Here is a 19,297-nt window from a genome sequence, read left to right on the forward strand (position 1 = left end):
TTACAACGAAAATTTGTTAAACTCCCTTTGTTCCAAAATGTCGTAATTTTGAGAGAAAACAAAGCGTCCCAGGTTTTGCGAAATGTTCGAACTTGTAACTTAGATGCTATCCCTCAAAAATACTTTCGTATCATTTACCGTTTACCGATTCTCAACTGATAACCGATTTGTAAATCTCTCGAAAGATTAAACAAAATTATTTGAAGAGTAATAAAATTGATTTTCGGACAAAAATTACTTCCCGGCTCATAATCCGTTCAGAACCAATTTGGACGGATTTATAAATCACTCAATACATTTCCCAAAATAACTTAGGTTATGACTCAGTTCACTGCCGGTTCAAAACCGATTGGAACGGGTTCAGTTTTGTCGGAAAACCGTTCTTGGATTGGATTCCATCAGGAATGACATCTCCAGAAGAAACGGTTTTCCTTCGAATTTTTGGGAAATGTTCCACATAAATTCACTAAATAGACTAAATACTGTAATACCATGAAACTTCCACAAACAATCTTTTCGCTTTTTTCAACAGAGATACAACTAATTTTCATGAAAAACAATTACAAGGGCAAGATACTTGGAAATGATAGCAATCAGTCAAAAATTTTTGATGGAAAAACAAACCCAATGCGGAAGTATATTTTTTTCAAAAATTCCTTCAAAAATAGGAATTTTTCTTTCAAGACTTTTTTTTAAATAATTTTTGATGATATCAGCTCCAATGTGTAGACACCTGTAAACGTCAAATTTCTGTCAAAAAAGCATTTTTGATGCAAATTGCTCCAAATAAAGACCACTACACATTGGGGCAATTTCCATAAAAAAATGTGTTTTTGAATGAAATTGTCTGCACTGCTGTAGGTGAAAACGTCAAAATTCTGTCAAAAATGCGGTTTTTGACGAAAATTACTCCCAATGTGTAGAGGCCTTAAGTAGAAGCCTTAATGGCCTCTACACATTGGGAGCATTTTTTGTCAAAAATTGCTTTTTTGAAGGAAATTCCCTGCAGCGTTGTAGGGGGAAACGTCAAATTTCTGTCATAAACGCAATTTTTGACGAAAATTGCTCCCAATGTGTAGACACCTTAACTCAAAATCAGGATTTTTTCAAAATTTTTCTTATTGAAAGTTTCGTCGTTTGTATCAACACTTGACCTAACTATTTTGTTAAATTTGAAAACATAAACATTTTTGTACGAATTAAAAACATTATTTTAGGTAACTTTAGCTTCACCCTGTGAAATAAGACTTTCTCTGACTTTTCATGTTGTGCGCAACGCGATTTTTTCTCTGGTCTCTTGGTTCTTCAGTCCCAATGAATTGGCGCCATTGTATTATGAAAATCATTTGTCCAAAAAATTACCACTTTGCATGTTATCTCTCCCACGCAATGTTTACTTGAGTCGTTTTTTTTTTTGTGCAAAAAAATCATTTTAAGAAAGTTTTTTTTTGTGGATTAATAGGATGATCAACAAAATATTGTTACATCGTATTATTTAAAATGCGAATACAGTGGCATCTGTCGGAGAGCATAGCTTGCACTTTCACTATTCTATGTGGTAACACTGATGTTTTTCGAAGTTTCCCTGTCAGACAGAGGCCGAACAAATAAACTTACATCAGTATGGCTGCAAACCTATTAGTGTAAAGATGTTCATTCTGTGTTACTTTTAAATGTTAAAAGTAAATTATTGTTTTTCCCCCCATTTGGAAAATCCTACATAGTTTTCACTGGAACATACTAAAAGAAGTGTGTGTGCTTAGTATAAGCTGAATTGAATGGTTTTGAGTGCGTTTTTTACCTGTGAGATTATTGTGACAGAACTCGCAATTTAGGCTCTTTTTTGTACCTTTTTTTCTCGAGGGAGGCTTTATGGAAAAAAACTGCAATATATATTTAATTACGCGCCTATTGTATTGTCTAAGGTAGGTCAAATTTTTTCCACTTTGCTCTCTTCTTAGCACTCTAAATCCTAAATAAATTAACCAAATCATTAATTTTCTTCAAATATTTGCATTGGAAAAGTTTGTATCTGATTGGAGCTATGCTGAAAAATCGATTGTTTACATGAATCTAACAGTACTTCTTACTTTTTGCAACTTACACGATAAATTGTTTTGAGTGCAATTTTCGCACATTACCGCTTAACTTTTTCTTTCTAATCACCTAATGGCTCATGCCTTATCACAAGTAGCCCCCTAAATAGCCAGAAAAATAGAGCTATACGTGATAAAATGAAGGCAAGAATAGGTAATAAAAATAGCTAACAAAAATGTATTCCTCTCCTTTTCCAAAAGAAAAATTCAATTGAAAATAAAAGATAATAATGAATAATCGAAAAATCAATTAACTGGGATTTGAAATACAACGCGTTTTCTATATATAACAATATAAAAAGAAAAACAATACAATTTACTTCACAATCTCATCTATATAATTTTGCAAAATACTGACCGTGGAAAAAATGCAACTCAGTATTAATTTTCTATAGTTGCGAAAAAAAGAAGATTAACACACTTATGTTGAATATAAAAAATTCAGTTGCAATAATGTTCGATGAGAACTTTTCAGCAATAAATCCACCGTCGAACATATGTTCATGTATTTAGATTTTTCAATGGGAAAGTAAAATGTGATATTTCACAAAAGTCTACAATTTAAAATTTTTTTTATACGCACCTAATAGAAATAAAACACAAGAAGTGCTAAACAAGGAAAAAAACTTTAGTAATTGTGTGACTATACGTATTTAATGATTTGAATTGTGAAAGGGAAAAAAACATCCGTATAGAACTCACTCAGCTAAACTATAAATTAGCAAACAAAATTCTTTAGCGGAATTGAGAATAACACATTCACCCAATTTTTCAGTCGTCTCACCTATAAATGGTAATGTTGATTTTTTTTTGGAGATTCTTATAAATTATTAATGCAAATAGCTGTGGTTTTTTGTGAATGAACGGATTTCTTCTGTTTTGTTGTTTTATTTTGCAAAAGGTAATGTCTTCCAATCTACTGAGAGAAATTCCAAAATATTTAAATAACAAACTATATTTGATATGCAACAATAAATAAAGATTGAGTTCAAAAAACGTACACCGTAAAAAAAGGGGATGGCAAAGCGAAGTGCTCGAACTCGTGACTCAGATTTACCATTTACCGTTTACCGCTTCCCAAACGATTGGAAACGGTTCAGTCTTATCAGGAATTCGAAGACCTTTCCAACAAGCCCAAACATAAAACATTCGGTTGAGAAATACGCTCTCTAGAGCCTTTTAATCCTTTGATCTTGAAAAACCGCTCTTAGAAATGATCCAATGGTATTTACGTATGCGAAGGAATGCCCCAAAAAATATGGTTTTGCAATGGAAAAGAAGGGGTGCGGGGGAATAAGGGATACCCAAGAAGCAATTTTTTCTTATTATAGTGTTGTAGAATTCCCTAAGTGAGGCATTATAGACCCAAAAATCTTTTTATTTGCTTATAACGCTCTTGGTTCCATTACTGAGATTACTATAAGTGGCGCACTCTTAAGGATCTTAAGAGCTTCTATAGGTATTTCAACAGAAAATTCTCACTTTAAATCTTTTAAAAGTGCACTAAAAGACTTGTTTCATACTTGGCTCCATAAAGCAGCTATTTTGCTTCTTGAGTATGTTAATAACCCCAGTGTCGACTAATGGTGGGATACCCCGAAGGTCCCAAGTCCCTGTCTCTAACCGTTTGGCCTCTAGGCAGGGTAATAGCCGGATACACAAACGGGCATACGGACGGACGAACAGCGTGATGTAAAAAGCTCAAAACCCCAGATTTCCAAAAAGTCTACCAAAATACGACTCCTTAAGGCAGAGATGAACCAGAACCATTTGAAACCGAACAAACGTCAAATTATACGTCAATGGTCATAATTTCAATTTTTTTAATGGAAAATTCAGAAGAACTAATCGAATATCTGATTGATATCAATAGCTTTCGATGTTCATTGGATTTTTATGTTGTCCTGCTCCCAACTTTACCGTTAAAATTTGTCATATGACATTGCCATCCCGTCTGACACAGGGTAAGGTAGCCCAGCGTTGAGCCATTAATTAACATCCAGCTTTAGGCACTTTTTTAGTCCTCATCGGCAAGATCTCAGTGGTAGGCCCTAATTAAGGACTGGACTATGCCACGTAATCAATGGCAGGCGAATGAAACTGTCAATCACACATTCCAGTTTCACTTCCGAATATTATACAAATGACAGAAGTTACAAGGATAATGACCTAATGGTCAATCCACGAGTATGCTTGACTGATGCATGACATGAATGCTTAACCTATCACTGTCTCCCATAGGAACTTTATACATAAACCTTATACTTGTTCGCCCTCAGAAATGCATTCATGTAAGGTATATGTATAACTATCCAGTATGGCTTCTTGTAAACCTTAAATGTAGTCAATAAATAAATAAAGGAAATATTGATATACATTTTAAACTCTCACAACACATGGGGATGTCAAAATGTCAATGTCACACCCGACTAGACCGCCGACTAGTCAGTCCAAATGTCATCCATTACTTGCATACCTTACAAATGCATTACAAATTAGCGTGGACTATGCCTTACAATTTGTCAGGCATGACAAAGACAGTTGTGGATTGACCACTGGGGATATGTTTTATTTAACTGGTATTAACGATTTAACACTTTAAAAAAGGAAAACTCATTGCGTAAAAAAAATTGTCTTCTAAAAATACTCACGAAAAAGAAATAAAAAAAAACACGTATTTTACGGTTGTAATTTGTTCAATGTTTTCACTACACTTTTCCCTACACGAAATACAGTGTCGCTTTTTATTATTAATTATTAATAAAATTACTCAAATCGCGCAAAATCGCTAAGAATCTTTGAATTAATTTGAAAATAAATAAAATGATTTGGAAAATATTCCACCTTGTTACTGACAGCTGAGCAACACGGCCGACAACATAATTTTTGTAGTTCCGCTGTCCACCATCATGAACGCAAAACAGTGTCCTTCACGTATATTTGGTAAGGTATTTTGTATGGGAACTTCTTAAAAGTAAGGTATGAAAGATAGGGGTTAATACAGGCTATAATCCTCGTTTATCTGGTCAGACGGGATATTGTTATAGAATTCCTATACTGGACAAACTTATTTTGACGTTTATTCGGTTTCAAACGATTTTTGCTCACCTCTGCCTAAGGGTATAGAAAGTCGAAATAATATTGAAATCCGCCGTTTTCTGATCCAAGAAACAAAAAAAAATTAAAAGAAAATCCAAAAATCATTTATTCGAAATATCGGTTCTAGCTATATTTTTTTGCCAAATTACGTGCAATCAACCTTAACAAGAGATTATCGGAAAGGGCCAAGTCTAAAAAATGCAGCGGAAACGAAAGAACATCGGAGTACAGCGTTTTGATGGTAACCTGACCTAAACCATAGAAGAGCAATGGGACGGATCGTAATGGTGTTACTCGCTCGTATTATTTGACCAATTTTGGCCGTTTTTTGAGCAATACAAATCAATCAAAAAATGTTGGTAATAATTTCGAATAACAGTTTCGCTGAATATTAGCAGCTCATAATACATAAATCCTCGTTAGTATCCCCAAGCCAAGAGAATTGTCTTCTTCCTAGGCCGCATTTGGCCGTTTTTTTCCGATTTTACCCTTTGGTAAGTAAAAGCTACAACGTTTTTGGTTTTAGAAAAATCCTTCTTTCACACCGCAAAGACAAAATTTCGGAAGCGTATTTCTGAATTTTTGCCTGTTTAACAGACTACTCATGCGGCACCCATTTTCCCTCATTTTGATTTTATTGCTCGAACTCAAAGAGAGAGCAGTTATATAATCGTCTTTTTTTCAACTTTTCACTTACTTTTCACTGGAGCTTAAACGGTAAGAGATATCGACTTCCAGTCTTAGATTACCCCCAATAAAAGAACTATCTCTCGACTTTTTTCCCCTTTCCACACCCCTCTATCCCCTCCACAAACATGTTTTTTCGGGTTTTCTCAAAATTGACCCAAGCTTTTTCAATGATTTTTGGATATGTTTTAGAGCTAGTCCATGTTCGCCCAAACATACTTACGACCGGAAAATTCGGCTCATCTCTCAACCGATTTGGTTAAATTTGGATTTTTTGGAAAGGTATTGAAATTCTGAACTCGGATGTATCGGTCTTCATCGGTAATGAACCGGTTAAGTACCGATTTTTAATAATTTTTTCGAAAATTTTCTTTACTTGACCTTAATTTGTTCTCGAGCTAGAGGTCAAACGGTGAGAGATATCGACTTCCGGTCTGCGATGACCCCCAATAAAAAAAATATCTCTATACGTTTTTTCCCTATTCCGCTCCCTTCCCCTAAAAACATGTTTTCGGTTTTTCTCAAAATTGGTCCAAGCTTTTTCAATGATTTTTGGATATGTTTTAGAGCTAGTCCAGGCGAACATTTCGCCAAAACATACCTATAACCGGAAAATTCGCCAATTTGAATTATTGAAGGTCAAAAGTCAAGCACTTTGGAAGGCTAATTTTTCAACCGATTTGGTTAAATTTGGATTTTTTGGAGAGGTATTGAAATTTCGAACTCAGTTGCATCGGTCTTCATCGGCAATAAACCGGTTAAGTACCGATTTTTTTGATTTTCAAATGCTTTCGTGATTTATGAATTAATTTGATCTTTAGTAGATCAGTAATACCAAAAGATCATACAAAAAAACTAATTCACGGTGAGCTCTATCTCGTGAGTACGAGCATTCTGCAAAGCTGGGACGCTTTGCCATCTCTTTTTTTCTTATAAAGTTGAAAATTTTCTAACAAATTCGTTGAGAAATTTCTCAATGGAAATGGTCTATAATCGAAATTTTTTAAAAACATCTCGTTCGATAAAAAATAGAAAACTTAAGCCATATGGATAAGTCTTAAGTCTGAAGCCCGTATAAGGCTGATGCCTGAGAATATTTACCTTGTAAAATTTAACAGGAAATGATTAGGTAAAGCAAATTAATGCAAAGGACTTCCAATTAATAGTACTTTAATGTGCTGGTCTGGACACTTACGACTTAAGCCGAGAGATGGCTTAACGTAATTATAATCAAAATAATGATTTGACATGATACGGGCATTAACCAGTAATCTTCACTATTCAGCTACTTCACTAATCAGCACTAAAGAAAAATTGTGTAAAACATTCGATACAACGTACCAAACCAAGGAGCTTCAAAGATATTTTAATTTGATATTGTCTTTAATTTGCTTTGTGTGAATTTCATATGCACAATTCCATTTTTAATTACATTAAAAGCTTTTCTAACATGGGAATTCATTGAGTAATCAAATATTCAAATCTTTCTGAAATGTAGATCATAGATGCGGAAAATTATCAAACTGAACGTGTTTTACTGATAAAGTGCTATTTTATTCTTGTCTTGACTAATTAAAATTTAAAAAAGGTAACATTTAAATAGAAACACCTGATAAAGAATATCTCATTAATCGTCATAAGCAGCGGTGGTGCAGTGGGCTAAGTGAGGAGGTCTCACCGTGGTGTCCCGGGTTCGATTCCAGCGTCAAACCGTTTTTTTTTCTCTTTCAAATATATTTTCTTTCAAACCATGTTATTTTTAAATAAACATTTTGCGTCTTAAATGTAAAATCTACTGTGAAATTATCAAATAAATTTCGCAATTTTCTATTGCTAACTTTCATTACATTGCGTGTTGCATTATTTTGATATTCCATCCACGAAAGACAACATAAATGAGTTTATTATCTGATAAGCTAATTTCAGAGTAATAATTGACCTTCTGCAGTTATCAAACAAATTGCGGAATTATTCCAGCACATTTTTGCACTTGAATTTAAACAGGAGAAGAAAAAATCGTTTCTGATAATACAAGACGTTTAAAGTATTTGATGGTATTTACGTAATTTGTCATTTAAAATTCCACCAGGTTTAGACCAAATAGATCGTTAGATCGATTCTTTATCAATTTGAATTAGTGAGTTGAAATAGAGAGAGAAATGAGTTTAAATTGTTAGAGTATTTTCCTTAAAAGCAAGGTTTTCCCTATTTAAGTTATAAAGAGTATGAGCCCTTTACATTTTTAGCGCATTACAAAGTTTAGCACCCTTCAGCTAGAAACTGCTTAGATTATCCTTACCCTTTGCTTCGGTTAAAATCGGTATCAAAACTCAGGGTACATAAAAAGCCATGGAAAAGTCGCAGAGTGCTCGACGGTGTGCCCTGTGAATTGATTTCGCAAAAAAATATATATTCTCATCCAATTAAGCAATGCGAAAGCAACTTTTAAAGTAATAATCATCAAGCTCATGAGTATGAGTATCTTTTACTTCTTCATTATAGTCATTATTCGTACACTGAATGAAATATTGACTTTAATGGAAAATTCCTCTCCAAAGAATTGTCAAAAGCTTTCTTTAAAAAAAAAAAAAAGAACTTCATTGAGTAAAATGCTGTAAATACCCAATAACATCCAATCTAATTAAATTATCTGTAAGCAAGCCCATGAATCACGTCTCATACAACCCATGAACACTTACAGTGCTCAATTTAATTAAAATTGGTCTGAAATGTAATTCACGTGAACTAAATATTCTCATCTTGTATTGAACCATCCATACACATACAGACGAGATATTACTTTAATTTTGTAGATGCACAAAAGGGATTTCTTTTTTTTCTGCTATCCATTTTATCATACTTCTGCAATGGCAGCATTTTACAGCTTCAGTCACACTGCGGAATTTGAGATATTCGTCTCAATTCCTTCTCTTAATTTGATGGATCCAAGCTCCTTGTATTGAGACAGCATTTAGAGAAGATAGTTACAATTTTAACGTTCCGCAAGAATTTTAAATGTCTGACGATGCATGTCTTTTTGGTATTTTTCCCGGGAAATAAATTAATACTGGAGGTTTGTGATTGAGCGATGATGTTTCAATGAGAATTCTATTAATTTGCTGTTTCATCTTTTTTTCTGCTGTTTTTTTTTTCTTTCATAATCACAGCTATTGTAATGTTGCAGTTCAGGAGGAAATTGTACTGAACACTCCTAATTCCGAAAAGTATCACCCGCCAAAATCGATTCGGTTGGTCAAGCTCAGTACGCAATATCTCCGTTTTGGGAAAGCTAATAAATTATCAATAATACTGTTTTTGAGTATCTTCTATAAAGAGGCAAAAATAAGAAACGGACATTATGTAGGGTAAAGTGATATAATTTGGAATTAGTATTACAAGTTGGACAATTCGCCGGTACAAGTTGGACATGGTTTTTTTCTTGATAAATGCAGTACAAAATTTGTTTTTAAGCACAAGGAAACAAATTATAAAACTAAAGCATTAAAAATATACAAATAAAAATGAAGTACTAAATTTATCAAGACAAAAAGCCCTGTCTAAATTGTACCATTGTCCAACTTGTACCACTGTCCAACTTGTACCACTTTACCCTAGGTAATATCGTCCATTACCGTTTTAAGCGTTGCTGAAAAATATCAAGGGCAAAACGATAATGAGGCCTTCGTCTGTTCGAATAGACCAACAACATATAGAGAAAGGACATTGGGCAAAAATGTATGGGAGTTGGTCTATGTAGCGACCACAGATGAGACTACGCGCATTTTATAGGTAATGGTGTAGGATAAAAAGCCACCGAGACCCAGGACGATATTCGGAGTCCTTGTAAAAACGCCTTTATCTTTTCGAAAAAATACTATTTTGACATCGAATTACTCAACATCAGATAAAGGGATCTTCATGAAATTCGGTATGGAGTCAATGTATGACTTAAGCTATTTATCCATGGATACTATCCACCTCCCCCCACCTTTCCTTCCAGTAGCCCCCATACAAAATGTGGACTTTTTTCAATTTAACTGTCCTCTGAGAAGAAGTAGCAAACTGAAACTTGGTATAGGATCAAGGTTTATTAAAGGTTCCTTATTAATGTATAGAAAGCTAAAACTCGGCATGGGAAGGTTTTTGGAAAGCTATTCAGTCAAATAAAATCTGATTACGTTTTCAAAAGAAAATACTCCCTCCGTTCCGAAATAAATTGTACGTTTGGAGAAAAACTAGGGGTTAAAAGGAATGGTTTCAGAGAATGTTTTTGTGATTTGCAAATATCTTATGTATGAACTATTCTCCATGTTCAGGGATAATATGGGGATCTTACGACGATGGTGAGTTTAGGAATCCATATGTTGAAGTTGTTAATTTTTCGCGTTTTTTTCAAAGAGCTCCGGTAGATAGTTACTTACTAAAAAACGGACTGTGATTAACATTACAGGCTAGAATTTGTTTTAAATTTTTAGTATGTACAAGTAGAATTCAACAGTTATTACCGATATAGCATTTTTTATTGCTCAAATTTTGAAGAATAAGCAATAAAAAGAACATTCTTTTTTTTATGTGTACGAATATCTGGATGCTAAATGGTTAGAGATTGGGACTTGGGACCTTCGTCGGACCCCCCCCCCCCCATAAGTTGACCCAGGGACCATTGATATGTCCCTCATTTTCTCCCAACTCCTCCCCTTCTCATCCAAAACCATTGGTATTGGTCGAAAACATGTCGTGCGATTTTTCCAGAGGAAGGGGAGGGGCGGGGGAAAAAGTAGGGGCATATTAATGGTCCCAGAGTCAACTTATAGGGGGGTCCCCCGAAGGTCCTAAGTCTCTATCTCTCGCCACTTTGCATTTAATTTAGATTAAAAATAAAATGCAAAAAATAAGACATTTTTAAGACATTCGTTCCTCAACTTACCATGAAGACTGGACCCCAATTTTAGTGCTGAACATTAATAATAGTTCTTTACAAGAGATAATTGTTGGTACACAAAACATTTACCAACAAACTTTCCCTTAATCCCAATTTTTTCCCAAACGTATGACTTATTTCGGAACAAGAATTTTTCCCAAAAGTACGACTTATGTCGGAACGGAGGGAGTAAATAAATAAATCACAGTTAGAAAATAAGTCAAAATATGTAATGAGGCCATATATCTCTCTATAGCACTTTAAAAGTATCAGACATACGTATTATAAGATAAAATAAAAATATTATAAATAATGAAGTAAAAAAAAGAAAATGCAACAATAATAAGAAGAAATTTGAAAAATTATAAAAAATATATGAAAAAGTAGAATTTGGACTGAAAATTTCAATATTCAAAGAAGAAACCCCTTTCAGAACAGATCACACCGGAACCCGACCACAATTCGTACCAAAAATATTCCCTCAGCATAATTTTCAGTTTTTCTGACTCTTAATAATATTTACTAATAGTAATTCAGCTTATATTAAATGATTATTGAAAGATTAGATCAGTTTTAGAATGTGGGGCTACTTTTGCATTTTTGTCCAAGAAGTTAATTTTGACTGATCCTCAAATTATAAATTTTTTAGCCCATGTATTTTCTCAAATCTTGTTTAAAACTGTTCTTAGGTTTATATTTGAAACTATTTCAGTCACTAGAACTGGATACTACAGCGTTTTCCCGGTCCAATCCAGGTGTATTTAAGCATACGAAGGGTGTATTTAATGTTTTGAATGTTAGAGTACATAACATTACGTTCCTTTTCCTTTTTAAACCTAAAAACTTTTTCTTATGGCCTCTACACACTAGAGAAATTGATGTCCATATTGAAGAGTTGTTCCTACGCAAGTGTAGAAAATTTGCTTCAATATGGACATTAGTCACCGTATGCCTCAATAAGTTTTCAAAAAAATCGGTTTAAAACAGTTTTTCCTGTCTAATTAAAAAAACGTAAAATATTCTGATATGTTGTAGGGATTGTCTTTATACATCATTCGCAACATTCCGGATTAAACCATTTGTTTCTTTTTATTTTGTTGTTTAATCGAATAATAATAATTTAATAAGTTAACCATTTACTGGAGAAGATCGATAGTGGCTAAGCCGGCAGTAGCCGCAGTGAAGCGTAATTGCGAAGAAATACAGTGAGTGTCAATAGTTTGTTGCCTAATGGATGTTTGAGAAATCAAGTGAAAAAAATGATAGAAAAAAATACTTTTCCAAATTTTTCTTTTTGCAGATGAGTTCCTTGTAATCAGTAGATATTATTTATAATTTTCAAAAAAAAATAATTAATTTTATTTCATATAAAAAATAATTGTTTTCCAAAAGTTGGTCATTTTTGAAAAATCAAAAGTTTGTTGCCTCATTAAAAAAACTAATTCAAAATGGTGAAAACTTGCAACCAACTTTATGTAAACCGGTTACATTTTGAGCTTATGTCATTTGATAGGCAAATGGTGGATTTGTACATTTTTAAGGCTGTCAATGGTAAATATATAGGTGTAAAAGTGATGATAAATAACAAGAAATAATCAGTTTTTTGATAATTCATAATTTAGGTTATAATGGCAAATTACAAAAAGTTGAAAGGTGGGATATTGTCCAGAGATACTGCTGGAAGGAATCGGCGTCGCTTAATTGCCAAATTTTATGGAAATTCATGAAAAGTTATACATAAAATGGTCAAATATTATAGTTATGAGGCACGAGTACATCTGAAAAACGCTACTGGTAGACCCAGGGTTTCGACTCAGAAAGTCGATAACCGCATTCTAGGTATCTCTGATAGTAACCCCATGATGTTTGCTTCAAAAATTCAGAGTCGGCTGGTTACAGAAGGCATACAGGCTTCAAATGCTTCGAAAATCAAACTCAAAATGAAAGAAAATATAAGAATAGGTACTTGGCTCGCAAGATTCCATTGGTAAGCAAAACCAAACTGCGTAAGAGGTTGTATTTTTACGTTTTTAGCATGCTCCAAGTGAATTTACAACCTTTTAACCAGATTGGTTTTGTTTACCAATGGAAACCTGCAAACCAAGTAATTATTCTTACCACTTTCATTAAATTGCGGTTGGTTTGAAGCCTGTATGCCTTCTGTAACCAGCCGACTCTGAATTTTTTAAGCAAACATCATGGGGTTACTATCAGAGATACCTAGAATGCGGTTATCGACTTTCTGAGTCGAAACCCTGGGTCTACCAGTAGCGTTTTTCAGATGTACTCGTGCCTCATAACTGTAATATTTGACCATTTTATGTATAACTTTTCATGAATTTCCATAAAATTTGGCAATTAAGCGACGCCGATTCCTTCCAGCAGTATCTCTGGACAATATCCCACCTTTCAACTTTTTGTAATTTGCCATTATAACCTAAATTATGAATTATCAAAAAACTGATTATTTCTTGTTATTTATCATCACTTTTACACCTATATATTTACCATTGACAGCCTTAAAAATGTACAAATCCACCATTTGCCTATCAAATGACATAAGCTCAAAATGTAACCGGTTTACATAAAGTTGGTTGCACGTTTTCACCATTTTGAATTAGTTTTTTTAATGAGGCAACAAACTTTTGATTTTTCAAAAATGACCAACTTTTGGAAAACAATTATTTTTTATATGAAATAAAATTAATTATTTTTTTTGAAAACTATAAATAATATCTACGGATTACAAGGAACTCATCTGCAAAAAGAAAAATTTGGAAAAGTATTTTTTTCTATCATTTTTTTCACTTGATTTCTCAAACATCCATTAGGCAACAAACTATTGACACTCACTGTATATATAATTGAATTGAATTGAAAGTTCTTGATGCAGATTTGAATCCTTCCATAAGTAGGGGGAGGCTTTGATCGTTCGCACATACGCTACCTTCAGACACTTCATATTTCTCCCATATTCCTTTATGAATCTCACATATGGCTATATATTGTAATAGCTAACCTTAAATCCCATCTTTCCTGAAAAAATTGAGAGTCTAATCTCTAATCCTTTTTTCCTAGTTTCAGGAAACAAAAAATAAAAACAGGTCCAAAACTGTAATTTTGCTGTGCAATATTTCATACGATTGTGCAGAATTAATATCACTTTTCTGAAAAACTACTATCACAAAGGGTAGAAGGGTTATTAGGAATCAGATTTATGTAAAAATCTTTTAGGCTGAACAGGCACTTTTTGTGGGTGGAACAAAATTCACAAACTTGACTCAGATTCATCGATCGCACATAGAAGACTGCTTCTTTCAGATATTTTCCAGGAAACTTCATTTTAGATACGATCCCTCATATTCACATCTATTGTAATCTACCGATTTGATCCACCACTAAAAAGGAAAACTTAAAAATCGTAAAGTTGATAAACAAGAAGTAATTTGACTCAAATAGGCTGCAGTTGAGTAATTATTAAGCAATTTTGCATTTCTTTGATATAAAAATATTTTTCAAGCTTGCACAAACTGAATGTGCAATGAAAGAATCACATCTGCAATAAGCTCATACAGTTTACAACTGGTTTTTTGACAATCTTTGACATAACCTCACTATTGTGTTGTTTTGCATGACAAAGAAAAGAAATTGTCCGTGAGAAGCTGTTTTGTGAAAATTTTAGCTTGTTCACCTGCTGAAGCTCAATATCTGTGCTAAATCCCGATTCCTGCAGCTGCAGGAACAGAGAAATCTTCAATGATGCGCATTCAAACGTTTTTGTGCATATCCGGCTCCGTGGAGGAATGGTGGAATCTTGTGTGGTCTTCTCGCTTGCAGAGTTTTAGTCAATTTTTAGCTTTAAAAACTTATTGATTCGTGTAAATTTGGTGATATTTGGACTTTTTAAGAAAGTATTCATCAGATTTAACCGTTTCCGGAGTGAAATTCTCGTAGAACCAATCAAAAAAATGGTTTTTAATGTCAATAAAACATCTCTCAGAAAAGTTCCAAAAAAGTGATATTAAAATGTTTTATTCTATATAAAAATGGTTTAATCAAGTAGATTAGAGTTCCCTTTAAACAATGATGTGCAACTTTTAGTGTCCGGTGCAAAATTTACGGTGAAAATGGGGTGTTCAATGATGGCGTGAATCGTGTGCGATAATAGAAACTTGATTCATCTATCGGATAAATCGCCATTAAATTTTCATTTTCCTCTGGAGGAAAATCTAAGGATTTCCTGGAATTTTGTTTGGTGGGATTATAAACCTTATAAGTAAGACATTTTTTTGGCATAGTTGGAGAATCCATACAGTTTGCATGGTAGTCAGAAAAAATCACTGAACTTGAACATCATTTTTGTATGCGAAAGTTCAAAGCCTCCCCCTAGTGTACGTTTTAGTGTACGTTTTTTAGAGTACAGCTATTAACTGTAATTGATCAATCGATTATTTTAACTATATACAATAGACTCTCGCTAATTCGACTCTTTTAAGATCGGGCTCCTTTTTAATTCGGGTGGCAGTTAAATTCGAAAAAAGTTTGTTGACATTTTTCAAGTTTAGCTATGATTATCAAATGAAGCAAATATCCTTAAATTTCAAAAAAATTGCAAAAATTTCATTTTTCCTCAATTTCACAAGGGATTTTAAACATATTTCTCAACTTTGGTATTTTTTTAATAAAAATTAATTAAAAAAACAAGAAACATGAAACATAAACCGGCGTAAGTTGGCAGCAACCGAATCTTATTAATTGAGCAGAAAGAAACTGAAGTGGATTAGATGGATTTCCGTATCGCTACGAGGTTTAGGGTCATCCTAAACCCCAATTCCCTTTCTCAAACCGTGTAACTCTTTCTGAGATGAATTTCACTACAAAATAAGGAAAATTAAATGCATAATTATCGCATTAATGCATAATTAATGCATCAATGCGTAATATGGCAATATAAAAGACCTTAAAATTGCAATTATCGATAATGTTTGCACACTAATTGAATTTACAATGAGAGAATCACAGCACCCATAAGCTCAAATAAGCTTTTCATTATTATAACTTTTTTTTTATTAATCTCTAATTTCAGATATTTTTGCGATATAGCGGCACGAACACGCTCTTCATGTGCAATGGTATAATTTTGCAATCTATTGAAAAGATGGCATAAATAATTTACATTTTGGGCTAAATATTCCTACAAAATTTTGCCCATAAATCAGCTAGTAGCAAAGACGAAGAAAAAGAAGAAAGAAAAATTAAGAAAAACTAAAGCAAGAGCTTGAGCAGAAGAAATATTCTGTAACAAAGATGAATGTAAAGATTTTCCGGCGTGGTTCAGCACGATGTATTGGATTACTGTCGGCACTAGTTACGATACTTCTTTGTCTCTACTACATCTCAATGGGCCAACCACTGTCCTCGAGAGATCGTGGCGGAAGTGACAAAAGAACTGTCCATACAAATGAAAAATTAAATGCCCCAAACGGCACTTGGAACAATTGGTTGGATCTCAATCGACAAGAATCGCGAAAGAAGTTCATTGGGAATTTGATACAGTCAAAAAATATCTCAAATTCAATAGACGATGGTAGATTTTCCATTCTTAAGATCAATGAAGATTGGACTAAGTGCACCAAACTTACTGAAAGAGAAACGGATATTACGACACTTGAGGAATACTCAAAATTTGAATTCCAGGTAATTCACTCGAAAAAAAAGCAAGAAATAAAAAAAAAGAATTCTTGTCAAGTGTGAGAAGAATAACGATGATGGTTTAAATTTATTCACTCTCTTCTAAACTTTTCTTTTTTAGCCGGAATGGATGAAGAGCAAAGAGTACTGGGACAAGACCTTTGAGGCACGTTACGAAGAAATTCGCAAAAATCCAGAGCGTCCCCCACTTAAAGTAATTTTCATGTCTTTCATCCAACATTCGCGACTTTTCTGTAATTCTCTCTTTTATTTATTTGTTTCTTTTTTTTTAGGTAATTATAGTACCACATTCACACAATGATCCTGGATGGCTTCGTACATACATCAACTATTTCGAAATGGACTCTCGACAGATACTCAATTTAATTGTGGCCAAACTCCAAGAATACAGTGACATGACATTCATCTGGTCGGAAATTTGTATTTTGCAACTTTGGTGGGATCAAGCACATCCCCAGAAGCAAAGGGTAATGTCCAGAGATACTTATCTTTAGCCCATTAAGTATACTCAGCAATTTTAATTTAATGAACATAATTCTTGTCCGGAATTAAGAATAGCGTTTTTTATAATTTTTAAGGTTTATTAAATGCTCGAACTCAAATGGGAGAGGGCGCAATATGTTCCAAATATTCCAACGATTTTGAGCTATCTATAACATTTAAACTGCCCAAGAAGCAAAATAACTGCCTTATAACACCAAGACTTTGACTAATCCTTTAATACATCTTTAAAAGGCTTATGCCCTAGACACACTTACGACTTAAGCTGAGAGACGGCTTAACGTAATTATAATCAAAATAATGATTAGACTAAGTAAGTCTAAAGCCAGTCTTAAGCCGAGACAAGGATTAGTCAGAAACTGATGGAAATGTAATCTCATCATTATTTTGATTATAATTACGTTAAGCCATCTTTCGGCTTAAGTCGGAAGTGTGACTAGGCCATTACAATAAGAATTACGTGTTTAAATTTCTGTAGATACTCTTAAACCTCTTAAAAGTACATCACCTTATTTTTAGTAGTCTCAGTGACGACCACCAAGAACGCTATAACCAGATTATAAGAATTTTGGTTCTATAACACCTTACTTAGAGAATTCTACAAGGCAGTAAAGAGAAGAAAATGCTTCTTAAAAGACCCTAAGAGATCACAATTTGGCGAAATTTTAAAAACCTTAAATTTCGGAAATAACGTTTACGGTTGCTTTGAAAAGGATGATCTTTACTGTGTTATCACACTTGCACATTAAAAGTTTGATATGATTCACATTAATTGTCGCTGGTGAGAGTCCAAATGTGTAATTTGTGTGTTTGAAACATTTTATATTCAAAATTTGATCTATTTGTTGATAAAAAGGTAGACTTGGCCCGCAAAATTTAATATAAATTGATTTATAGCATTAATGCGAAAAATTAATGCGATTTTCTCTTTAATTTTTTAATGTGAAAAATATTTATGCTTTAGGTAAATTTAAACTTATTTTTGCAGGTCAAGTCCACTTTTTGTCAATAAATAGAAAAACCCCAAATATTAAGTGACTCAAAGACACAAATAACACATATTTGGACGCTCACAAGCGACAATTATTGTGAATCACATTAAAATTTTATTGTGCAAGTGTGATAACGCCGTTAGAGTGTCATTAAGCGCCCTTATGGTCACTAGACTAGACCGTCCTTCAGTCTTAGAATTAAACCAAAGCAGCACATTTAGGCTATTTTACTGTTGGTAACGTTTTTATAATTTGTTTGGTTGAAATAACTGTATTTCCACGTTGGCACAACGATAAGTTCTGGTAAAGTTATTTTGTGCTACTTGGTAATTCAACCGCATCTATGGTGCGTTGTTTGTTAATTTTAAATCCCACTGTTGTCGGTATAGAGGCCAAACGGTAAGAAAACTTGACTTCAGATTTTCTTTAACCCGTCGATAAGTTTATAAAGAAAAAAGGCATCTTGGATTTTTTTTTTAAGAATGACAATTAAACCAGTCTAGAGAATTTATTGCTCAAGCTATTCGATCAAAATTCGTTTTATTTGAAGGATATCGGAATTCCAAATACGATTGAATCGGTCGTCGCCAGAAATGAGACGCTGGTACTTTACCGTTTCATTTTTCTCTCGAAATTTGCTTTATGCGTGATTTAGTATGATTTTGAAATCCTTAAATTGCGGAAAAAACCGTTGTGTTCTTTGTCTGTTTTCTGTCCTACTATTTCCTGTATAGAAGTCAAACGATACGAGATATCGACTTCGGATTTACTGTGATCCGTCGATATGTTCATCTTGGATATTTTTTTTTCAAAATTAAAGTTAAACCGCTTTAAAGAGATTATTTCTTAATCGATTCTATCAAAATTCGATTTATTTAAAGGGTATTTTAATTCAAAATACGATTGAATCGGTGTACGCTACCAATGAAACGACAAAGTACCAGGTTTTTCTATTTTTTAAAATATAATGTATAATTGTGAAGTACTTATATTTCGGCAAAATAACTTATGTTGTTTCTCCGTTTGTTATCCTACTATTGCCAGTATAGAGGCCAAACGGTAAGAGATATCGACTTCGAATTTTCAGTAACCCGTTGATAAGTTCATATAACTAAATCTGTCCGGGAATTTCGACATCTTGGATTTTTAGAGAGCTTATTTCTCAACCGCTTCTATCAAAATTTTATTTATTTGAACGGTATTGAAATTCGACATACGATTAAATCGGTTCCCGGTAGCAATGAAATGTTAAAGAACCAGTAAATGATTTTATTCTCGAAATTTTAATT

The 19,297-nt window shown here is 33.4% G+C and overlaps 1 protein-coding gene across 1 annotated transcript in view; it reads left to right on the forward strand.

Moving 5' to 3' along the window:
• Nucleotides 1–1,617: 1,617 nt before the first annotated feature.
• LOC129806071 (alpha-mannosidase 2) overlaps nt 1,618–19,297 on the forward strand; it is a 30,069-nt gene continuing 12,389 nt past the window's right edge. The window contains exons 1-5 of the mRNA XM_055854396.1: nt 1,618–1,788; nt 1,864–1,925; nt 15,890–16,500; nt 16,616–16,708; nt 16,788–16,982. Coding sequence (XP_055710371.1) covers nt 16,111–16,500; nt 16,616–16,708; nt 16,788–16,982 — 678 coding nt within the window. The 5' untranslated portion in view covers nt 1,618–1,788; nt 1,864–1,925; nt 15,890–16,110. The remainder of the gene's footprint in view (nt 1,789–1,863; nt 1,926–15,889; nt 16,501–16,615; nt 16,709–16,787; nt 16,983–19,297) is intronic.

The sequence above is a fragment of the Phlebotomus papatasi genome, chromosome 3 (assembly GCF_024763615.1).
Source record: "Phlebotomus papatasi isolate M1 chromosome 3, Ppap_2.1, whole genome shotgun sequence".
Taxonomy (NCBI): domain Eukaryota; kingdom Metazoa; phylum Arthropoda; class Insecta; order Diptera; family Psychodidae; genus Phlebotomus; species Phlebotomus papatasi.